Genomic DNA, 10,302 nt, shown 5'->3' on the forward strand with positions numbered 1-10,302 from the left:
GGCTGTTTTTGTGGTCACTGGTGCCTCTTTTGCATCGTGATCTCTGCATGATCTGTGCAAGAGCAGCCAGTGATCACACACCGGCCACGCCCACAAACGTGGAACACAACACAGCAGTTGTGTATATTTTAATAAAAACATGGAGTAAGACTCAATGAGTGGAATCTCCTTTTTCCTTGAACTACCCCTTTAAAAAGAATTAAAGTTATGCACATTTAGTCAGTGGTCATTAAACGTTATAATTAAACACTGCGAGACTGTTGCCCAGTTGTACACTCATACAGGATAATCTCATTGCTCACAGATTATTAATACAGGATTACAATTAGTCTGAATCCCGGACACACTCCGCAAGCTCCTTCCAAAGGTGCACACACTGTCTGCCCAGGACCTTTAAAGGTAGCAAGGCAGTCATCTCCCAGTGTGCCACCAGCTCAAACAGGACAGTTTCACCGAATTTGAGGTCCAGAAAGTCTGAATCGTCACCAGGCTGAAAACAGAAAATATCAAAGATATTCGGTGGATTGTGAGAACAAGCTGCTGCTCAGAAAACCAATTTGATGAAGGTAAGATCCTGACTTGAACGTCATTAAGATGTTTGTACTCATCTGCTAAAAGTGAAAGTACTATTATACCTAGAAATAATCATACTGGTGAGCGTCAACCAGTATAAAGGAGAAAATAGGAGGCTTCACTGGTGATTCTTGTAATAATAATAATAATAATAATAATAATAATAATAATAATAATAATAATAAAATAATAATAATAATAATAATAATAATAACAGAAAGGACTAAAGCCACTGATATGAACAAGAATAAAGTTAATGTAAATGTTCCAAATCATGTTTCCCGTCGTAAAACCATGATATCCCTTCCAGATGTTCCCCTGGTCTGCTGTCTTCTCCCTCGAACCCAAAGTTCCTGGCCAACGCACAGCGGAGGAACTGGTTACCAACACGCTGATGCTGGAGTTGGGAGCAATGGTGAAACGAACCGAACGCATCCGCTTGGAGCGTGCGGCAGAAGGTCGGCGGCGCCGTCGCAGCTCCTCCTCCGCGGTCGACTACAGCTGGCTGGCCAGCAACCCCACGCCTCAGCCCTACGAGCTGACGCCCAACGACCTGCTGGAGCTGCAGGACCTCTGCGTCAAGATCCCTCCTGTCAAATGTGGACCCTTGATCGTCAGGTAATAAAGGCACTGGTGAGAGACACAGGGACACAAGCAGGGACACAAGCAGGGACACAAGCAGAGACACAAGCAGGGACACAAGCAGAGACACAAGCAGAGACACAAACAGAGACACAGACACAAGCAGAGACACAAACAGAGACACAGACACAAGCAGAGACACAAGCAGAGACACAAGCAGAGACACAAACAGAGACACAAACAGAGACACAGACACAAGCAGAGACACAAGCAGAGACACGAGCAGAGGCACGAGCAGAGACATGAACAGAGACACGAGCAGAGTTCGTGTCCAGTTCAGTTGAGACCTCTATAACTAAAAGTCCTACTTCACAGTGGTGAACTGGCCGGTGCTGCCACCATCTAACCGCTGTGGAGAGGGAGTGGGCGAGGGACATTAACGGGAGTAATAGAGAGAGGACAGCGATCGGTGCCGTTAGGAGACCTTCAAGAGCTTCTTGGAGCTCTTCCCTGGTCCGACAGGGCTCGGGAGGTTCTTCGACCGTTGTCTGTATAGACAGCTTCACCCGATGACGCTCATGTGCAGAAGGCAGCGGACGAGGGGGTCACATGGGCTCATATAGCAGGGAGCAGAGCCAGCTAGGTCTCTGTAGGTCACTTAAAGCGGGCAGCAGCAGGGTTGGGTGAAGATCAGACCACCACATGCTGGACCATCTGAAGCAGCTTGACTGCACCATCAGCTCTAGTATAGACTCAGCAGAGTCAATCTAATTAAATCAGGTTAAGCAGAACAGTATCCCTGATCTCACCAGGGAAGCTTATCGACCATTATGAAGGATCATTTGTTTGAAATGACTCCGCAGGTTCAGGAAGTTGGTGTCACAGATGGAGCCCGAGGTTCATGAGGTGCCCCGACTGTTTCGCTCCGTGCTCAACGAGTTTGTGGACGACATGAACGCGAACGAAGACACGCAGGATCCCGTGGTTGAGAAGCAGCAACGCAGCAAGAGCCTCTCTTTCGATGTGTTCCGCTCCAAGCTTCGCACCGGGCAGCTCTTCAAGGGCGCTGGCCTGAGAGGCTCCAGGGGGAACCTGCAGCAGGAGCTGGATTGGTCCGATGAGGAGGACGGAGAGAGGGAGGAGGAGGTCATCAAGGCCAGGGCGAGGAAAGGACGGAGCAGGAGCATGCCAGAGATTGGCCCTGTGGAGCAGAGTGCTCAGGCCTGAGGAAAAGGGGCGGAGCCTGTAAAAACAGAGGATTGCAGCCATGGTAGCATCCGTGAACCAATGCTAACGTAACGGCTGCGTTGAGATCAAATGTAGTTTCACCGGCGTTAAATCCAACTTAGGTAAACACCACAAATCCTCAAAGGTTTATGTGCCACCGTCATTCCTGCAGATGGATCCACACTCACAACAACAATTGTCCACCCGCAGGTTGTGCAACAGTAAATTTGAGGCAATAGCTGTAATTTAGCACAGCAGCAGCTCCACAGAGCTGCTCGCATCACCGCTACAACTCCGGAGCTGCTGCGTTTGATCAAACGTCGCCGATTTCCAACATTTACGCCGTCACAGATGTTTGTAATTCTTGTTTCAGATACGGTCCCCATGTGTAACCTCTTTTCCCTCCATTGCTACCAGGATTTTACTTTTATTTCATCAGTCTCTGCAGACTTTGCGCTACATTACAGCCAAGGCGTGTTTCTGTCGGTACTGTGCAGTTATGGGAGATGATGGAGGCCACATGTGGAAAGAATACACTTCATCAAGATGTTTTTGATATATCTAATAGCCACACGTTTCTAACTAAACCTGTCTGTAGCATAAACAATAAATACATGTCACATCTTTGTGGTGTAAGTATCTGAGCACTGCACGCCATCCCCGAGGTTCTCTCACTACAGCCTCCCAGCCTAGCCCGGCTAATTATACCACAAATCCTCTTATCTCAAGAAAATCTCATCCACGTATGCCAGCACCCCATTATTTTATTAATATGAGCTTTCTCATCAATACATCTTTATCACTATTTGCACTTTATACACTGAAGTCCAGGCGTTTGGCTAAAAAGACAGATGGGGAAAAAAAAGGAAGAATGTTTTTACTGTCCTTAAAAAGCCGTGGCTGCTTAAATAACCTGGGTTACATCAGAGATAAAGGAGAGGAGCGCAGCGACGTCCAGCCAGACGCTTCAGGGAATCTGGCTGAGTTCACAACCAGCCTCGGCCCTTCATCAGCGCCGGTGTTAAACCTGGATCCTGATCAGTCCTGGAGAATCTTTCAGTCCAGAAATCTTTGCTGGACTGAACATGCAGGAGAATCCATTTTAAATGCTCTGCTTGTCTCACAGCTGGCAGCCAAACACTTTTAAAACAGTCCTGAAAATTGACCTAGGCGTGAAGCTCGGGCCTGCGCGGCTCCGGCGTCGGCGCCGTGGGCTGGACTCAGCATCTGCGTCGTGTCAGTCGTACGCGAGAACCGTTTTGGCAAATTAACTCTGAAGCTGGAGGGAAAGATCAGACAAACTAAACTGTGAATCGTGGGGCCGCAGCAGGGGAAGATGTGGTGGTCTTCAATTAAAATAAAAAGAAAGGGGACAGGTGAGACTTCATTTTGAAATAATAGGTCACAGTAATCACAGCGGTGCTTCAGAAAAACCACTCAAATTTAAAAGAGTTTGCAGAACCAAACCAACAAATTATAGACATTTTGAATTAAATGGTTAATATTTGGTCAAAGTGCAGAACCGTTCTCTGCTCTCTATACAGGAGGGGACCGTACATTTTTCCCCCCATTTGGATCCAGTTCAAAAAACTTCATTTCTTGTTGAAATGTGGAATTAAGAGTCTGAAGCTCGGGAACTCAAAAGTCTGCATGAATCAAAGTCTCCGGGCGTCCGTCAAACTGATTTTGAGAGAAAACGCCGTCCTTCAAATGTGATTTCTGGACTCCCAGTCTCAGTCCTGCCTAATCTTTACTTCTCGGGCATTAACTCTTCACCCAGCTCCTCTTTTTCATCAAGCAAAGAAGACAACAAAGATGATGAAGAAGACGACGAGGACCAGAAAGATCTTGATCATCAGCCAGCGGTTGGAGGAGACGGACTGGAAGTATTTGAGGATCTCCATGTGTGCAGCGTCCACATTCAACTGGGTGTCCTCCACGTTAGCGTCGATCCTGGAACAGAGCGAGACAGCAAGCTCAATCCCTTCCGACTATTGTTGATAAATGTTTTGGGTTCGCAATGTTAGGTGAGAGCTTTGAACACTAAATTTCTTTCAGCTCTTTTCAAATCTGTGCTGGATGGAGTTGATTTACACCTCTAATTAGCTTAGCTTGAGTAGAAAAAGGTTGGTTTCGTTGGTTCAGTCCAAATGGAACAAAATCCACCCCTTAAGTCTTTGTTAAATCTTGTTGAATCCTCTTAGAATCCTCTTTAAAGAAAATGAGCAAGTTTCTTTAAAATGTATCAGTAATTATTCAATCTTGCTGCAGGATGAAACTTCAGCGACTTTGCTCAAGGCTAGTAGGTTATTGGACCGTGAAGAGCCAAAGTGCGTGCCACCCTTTCACATAGAAGCATAAAAGCATTTCTATCAAATTCAATGTGCATATCATTCATATTGTAGATTTGTGTATTTACAGTTTTCCGCGTGCCCGTACACATGCGTACCGCTCGTCTCCATTTCCAGCACTGCCTTACCTCTGGATGGTCTCCTCCTGCTCCTTGACCATGTGTGCCAGCTGCTGGAATATAGAGCCCAGCTCCACGATGGTGCTCTCAATGTTCTGCATTGTGTCTGCACGGTCCTGGATGTACGTGGCCTGTAAGACCGTGACAAAAATGGGTTTAAAAAAAATTAAATACTGCAAATACTGGCACGGAAACACAGCTTAGCTCCGTTTCTTATTCAATCATTTGACACAAAAAACCTGCTACTAAGCAACAGCAAAAACTGACTTTTAAACGCAATTTCCCAACTTCCAATGTTCCCCGTTAACCTGCCTGCTCATCGATGATCTGCAGCTGCATGGCGTTGCCTTGTGAGTCCATATCGATGGCGACGTCTCCCAAACTCCGGGACTCATCCTGAGCAAGGAGTGAACTCTCTGCAGGGAGACAGGAACAGAAACAGAGCGCAGACGCACATGTTCAACACCGTCAGACAGAAATCCGCAATAGAAGAGGGGTTAAACAGCAGGCAGAGAGAGTAGCTAGTTACACCCACTGGGAGAGTCAAACGTTCCAGGGAAATACCTTTTAAATTTGAGGTTGTATTGCCCTGGTAGTCATAGCGCGGCTCGCGAGCTGCATGCGGCTCCTGGGCCCCTTTTTTGCGGCTCCCTAAAATATTTTTTCATTTTTGCATTACAGATAACCAAATACAGAGACAATCATCCACCCTAGTAAAAAAGCTGCTTGGAAAGTACACTGCCAGTCCAAATATTTCTGTATTCCTTATCTGACATTAAACGTGAGTAGCATAGAAATTATGAAGGGAGACAAAAGATGTGTTCAGCCGTATGAAATCAAAGTTGTCGTTTGAGGAGACGACTGTTCCCACCAGGGCAGCGAGTTCCTCTGAACATTGCTGTTAAATTACTACTCTGACCCCACTCCACAACTACAGCGCGTCTATTCTAATTACTCTATTCAGTCAAAATCAAAACCACTTGCATCTCCAAAAGAGATCGCCATTAAATCTAGTATGTAAATTGATGAAAAGGGTCAATTCAGAAGCATCGGACTGGCAGCGTAAATGACGCTTCAGTAGATGAAAGAGGGTCTCTGGTTTCGCCATTTGATTAGCAAAACTGAGCAGGAGCCAGACGTGTCGAATACTGCCTCAAAGCCAAAACAAACCAAAGGTGTGTTCACCCCATTGTGCTCTCTACAGCCACGTGCAAGTTTTACAGCTGTGCACGGCGAGTTGACCAGCAGTAAAGCAAGTGATGAGGAAGCGTTTGGGCCAGAGTTCGGAGACAGAACTGGAGCTTCCTTCTTGATTTGGGCTGCGATGTGAACAATATGCGGCCTCCTGCCAGAGGAGCTTAAGCACAGCAGTTTAGCTAACGGTTATTTAGCCTGAAAAACAGAGTGAACACACCCTCTTAAGCAGCATGCTGCGTTTACCCTCTGGTCCCAATGCTTCACGCCCTTGTGAAAATTACTGTTTGTAATATGCCTGAAGCCGAGGTGCCGACAAACTTACTGAAGTTGTTGGCCATCAGGGGGGAAGATGAGGCGGGAGGCTGGGAGAACTGTTCTCTCCTGCTGCGCTGCTGCTTCAGGTTCTGCAGAACGTGGACGAATGATCCGAGACTCAGCTCACGCTTCAAACATTTACCGTGTTTTAGGTTGAACAGCAAAAAGCCCCCAAAGTTTCTCACCTCTGTTCTTACTTCGAGGACAGATTTAAAGTCATTGGACATCGAGGCCAACTTGGACTGTGTAGAAGAAGAAAAAAAAAAACAGCTGTTGAATTAAATATATAGATAATGTTGTCCACTGAACCTCCATTAAAGAATACGTCAAATAACCAGTGGCAGATACTGGATTTGTTAAGTACCTGGAGTGACACCACTATGGTGTTAGAGTGTGTTTGAATATGTCGACCGCTCGGAGTCCCACGAGACCTCACCAGATTCTGCAGCTGCGCTATCTGTTTGTTTAGACTGTTGATGTCCTGCAACAGGAACACGGGTGTGAAAGTCGGCCGGTTCATTTCACAGATTACCTGCAAATATCCCGCAATGTCAGCAACTTCACTCACCTGTTTAATAATATACGTCAGCTCCTCGATCTCCACGGCCTTGTCGTCAAAGAGAGATTTCCTTTTTGCCACTAAAAACAAAAAACATTTTGTTATGTTGTCTAACTTGGAATCAAGGAATGGTGTCAAATCTAAATGATCCAACACTTACAAATAGTGAGCTTTTCCAGTTTGGCAAATGTGTTGCTCAAGTCTTTTCCAATTCTCCTACAAAGATTCAAAAACATAACTTACTTTCTCCCGGGACATCAAACACATTTGTTTACATTCCTATATAGATCAACTGGATCTTTATGATCTTCTCATGATGATTTTTGCACCGTGCTATGACAAATATGCCCCAGATCGATATCTCCACGGCGACTTGATATGCATCCCTTTATAGCAGCATTTACATAACAAAATATTTTAACAACACAATAGCAAAGCAACACAATTTGCATACACACATGAATTCTAAGCTTTAATATTATTCAACCACATTCAATTTGCCTTTAAATGTATGTAGTCTGTATATTTTGGTATTGCAATGACTCACAAGGAACATATGGGTACTAGAAAAGTAGCTGGTAACGGGTTCGTGTGCCGTAGATTCACTCCATGTTCAGTAAATCTGCATGAGCATTAAAGAATACAGGAAATGAGGAACTTACTTGGCCATAAGTGTAAAGTCGCTGCGCTGTTTGAGGGCACTGACTGTTGGTTTCGCAGGCTGGACTCCATTTTGCTAAAAGTGAAAGCAAAATTAAGAAATAAAAATAGCACAACTGCAAAAATCAGCGACAGCTGTGAGAATCCGGCAGTGATTTTGAATCAATCAAATCATCCAGTCAGAAATAAACCATTTACACTAATGGAGTAAATCTCAATACCTGATGTATTCAGTGAGATAGTTTAGATGCACCCTGGGCTATCTATCAACCCATTTATCAGAGATCATACTGTCTTGGATGAAAATTATACAGAGGAACAGTAAAGTGTTTAAAAAACAATGTTCTTCCGATAGTTTGAGTCATAAATGCCCGTTTTCAGCATCAGAACTCTCAGCAGAGCAGAAAGTCCAAGTCAAAAGTGCTCGTCTTGCTTCAATTTATGCCCATCTCTGCTGAGGAAATATTTGCTTTATGGACATGGAAAGTAAGATGGGATCATTAGACTGATGCTAACATACCGGTCTGCCTTGGAGAGACTTGCAGGCTGACTGGAACTCAAGTGTACGGTCACGGCACGTCATCCTGCCCAAGGATGGGGATCACAAGCCCGCTAAAGACCAGAAACCTCCGGGAAGAGTGGTTGGATTCCTCTGTGGTGTGGTTAGAAAGAAGGAGCGCTCGACGTGGCTGAACTCACGTATCCCTTAAGGTGTCGTGTGTACAGGCATGTCTGCGGCAAAATTAATAGAAATATGAATGGATAGACGGCATGAGAGGCAAGACCACCGACTGTCTGTGACACTGACATTAGCAAACAAATGCTGACTACACGGACCTGGCGAGCGAAGTGCAGAGATCAAAGGACATCAACGACACATACCACTTTAATCTCGTAACAAATCGTAAAGGTATCGGGAATAGGTAAACGTAAAACAGTCAAGATTATATAGTTTTGCGGGAGATTTGCTTGTATATGCCGTCCATCACGACACAGCTGATCGCGGCCTCGCCGGCTAACTCGATGCTAACGCTAGCAACAGAAAGCTAACCGGGGATTTCAGTGCGATGTATGGCGTTATCTTTGGAAAATTCGACCTAAATTAATCTTTCTAAATCGAGTCGCAATCAAGCGACAAGAGCGGACTAGTTTAACTTACTTGAATCCAAATTACGTCATGCTTCGGGAGCCTTCGATGTTTCTGTGACAAAACTAACCAACCCTGAGTTAAAGTTCCGATCTGGGGCATTTCCGGCAGTGACGTCACTGCCACGTCTACTTCACCGTCGCAGCAAACTGTTGCAGTGAGAGAACGCGGCCGCCAGAGGGCGCGATGGCTTCTTCTCACATTGTTGTACTGGAACCCTGGTCAAATAAGAACTATGTTTTAAAATATCAAATACAACTAACACTATGAAGGTATCGAATAAGAATTTGTATTACACTTACTAATTTAATATGACTGATCTACTGCTTTGAGCCAGTTGCAACTGCCCTCTGGTTCATAATACACATTAAAATTTATAACCAGTTCCTATCCTCCTTTCCACTTGCATCTATTCTCTCATCAGTGTTAAGTGACAATAATGTACATCTACATTAATTATATATATATTTTTAAAAATGATTTGCAATGTTGGTGAAGTGAATGGACCTGTAAGTTGGGGCAGAAAAGAAGGGAGGTGCAGGCAGAATGAGAATGTGATTGGCTGCAGCATCAGGTGAGTCCACCAGCAGGTATGGTATAGACACATAGAGATAACATCCAGCAGGCCTTCTGATCTCTTCTCACTTCTACTGGTACCCGCATCCTTTGTTGGACACGACGGAGCATGCCCAGACCACAACTATGCCTGCAGCTCCTTACCCGATAGACCCTCACCACAAACACCTCAGCCCTTTATCCACGGCTACGCTTCTCTTCATCCCCCATCAAATCCACCAGACTTTGTGATGCGGATTGTCTATCAATCATTGAAAATTCTGTCAATATTGTAGACATGTGGCTCCAAGTAACACAACAATATGTGACTTTACAGGTCCATCGCTTTAACCTACCGGTAGTCGCCCGATGTGATATCAAACAGAGCAGCAGAGCACAAATAGCATCAGCATCCACATTAGCATTTAGCTCAGAGCTAAATCTCCTTGTTCTGGACTTCTTTGGGCTTTGATCGGCACTGTGCACCAGCCCACAGTGCATCTTATTTTTGAAACTTTTGGTTTGAAAGAGTGAAACATTTGGATTCGGATCAACCTTCTGACCAGTTCTGTTGCAGCTTGTGTTTCCTATGCAGTAACCAGAACTGTAAATCTTTTATCAAGGTTGATGCCCTTCAGTGGACTGAGACAGATGCGGCCTCTGGATCCATGTGTCTGTTGGAGATAACACTGTTTGTTTGTTCTGTACAACTGAGAATATAAAAAAAAATATTCACATGAGCAATTCAAACACTCGCTTTCCTGCCAGTTTAACAGAAACCGGCCAACGGACATGACTCGTGTCTGCTGCACATAATGAAGTCGCTCTCTCTCTCTTTTCAGCATTTTATCTCTTTCTCTCTTTCCCTCTCACACAGGAGTGCTGATACCATCTAACAAAACACTCTTGCCTGCCGGCCAGATAGCGTCCAGTACCTGCTCCAACACAGCTGCTGCCACAAAAAGCGGGGAGGAAACATGGCTGGACGTACTAGAAAAACACAACTTTAAATGCACA

The 10,302-nt window shown here is 45.1% G+C and overlaps 2 protein-coding genes across 3 annotated transcripts; one reads left to right on the forward strand and one right to left on the reverse strand.

Moving 5' to 3' along the window:
• The first annotated feature begins 354 nt into the window (after positions 1-354).
• On the forward strand, positions 355-3,006 carry zgc:162144 (RD3 domain-containing protein). Its single transcript, XM_057042569.1, has 3 exons — positions 355-566; positions 884-1,191; positions 2,019-3,006. The coding sequence occupies exons 1-3, from the start codon at positions 561-563 to the stop codon at positions 2,380-2,382; spliced, it is 678 nt and encodes a 225-aa protein (XP_056898549.1). The 5' UTR covers positions 355-560; the 3' UTR covers positions 2,383-3,006.
• Positions 3,007-3,128: 122 nt separating this feature from the next.
• Positions 3,129-8,875, reverse strand: stx5a (syntaxin 5A). 2 transcript variants are annotated; one of them, XM_057042563.1, is made up of 12 exons: positions 8,743-8,875; positions 8,104-8,315; positions 7,586-7,659; positions 7,084-7,139; positions 6,933-7,003; positions 6,729-6,845; positions 6,550-6,606; positions 6,372-6,453; positions 5,417-5,503; positions 5,165-5,268; positions 4,862-4,983; positions 3,129-4,335 (listed from the first exon to the last, which is right to left on the reverse strand). In XM_057042563.1, exons 2-12 carry the CDS (start codon positions 8,164-8,166, stop codon positions 4,176-4,178), a joined length of 993 nt encoding a protein of 330 aa, XP_056898543.1. In that variant the 5' UTR covers positions 8,167-8,315; positions 8,743-8,875; the 3' UTR covers positions 3,129-4,175. The 2 variants fall into 2 exon arrangements, with proteins under 2 accessions (XP_056898543.1, XP_056898544.1); XM_057042564.1 differs by lacking the exon at positions 5,417-5,503.
• Positions 8,876-10,302: the final 1,427 nt, after the last annotated feature.

The sequence above is a fragment of the Takifugu flavidus genome, chromosome 9 (genome assembly GCF_003711565.1).
Source record: "Takifugu flavidus isolate HTHZ2018 chromosome 9, ASM371156v2, whole genome shotgun sequence".
Classification (NCBI taxonomy): Eukaryota; Metazoa; Chordata; class Actinopteri; order Tetraodontiformes; family Tetraodontidae; genus Takifugu; species Takifugu flavidus.

What these genes read in the sequence shown, in the direction of transcription:
- zgc:162144 (XM_057042569.1), top strand. An exon ending in TGTGGACCCTTGATCGTCAG is followed by an intron (nt 1,192 to 2,018) that starts GTAATAAAGGCA and finishes ATGACTCCGCAG; the next exon opens with GTTCAGGAAGTTGGTGTCAC.
- stx5a (XM_057042563.1), bottom strand. Translation starts at nt 8,166, where the DNA reads ATGACGTGCCGTGACCGTACACTTGAGTTCCAGTCAGCCTGCAAGTCT. An exon ending in TCCTCGAAGTAAGAACAGAG is followed by an intron (nt 6,454 to 6,549) that starts GTGAGAAACTTT and finishes CACGTTCTGCAG; the next exon opens with AACCTGAAGCAGCAGCGCAG. An exon ending in TACAACCTCAAATTTAAAAG is followed by an intron (nt 5,269 to 5,416) that starts GTATTTCCCTGG and finishes GTCTCCCTGCAG; the next exon opens with AGAGTTCACTCCTTGCTCAG.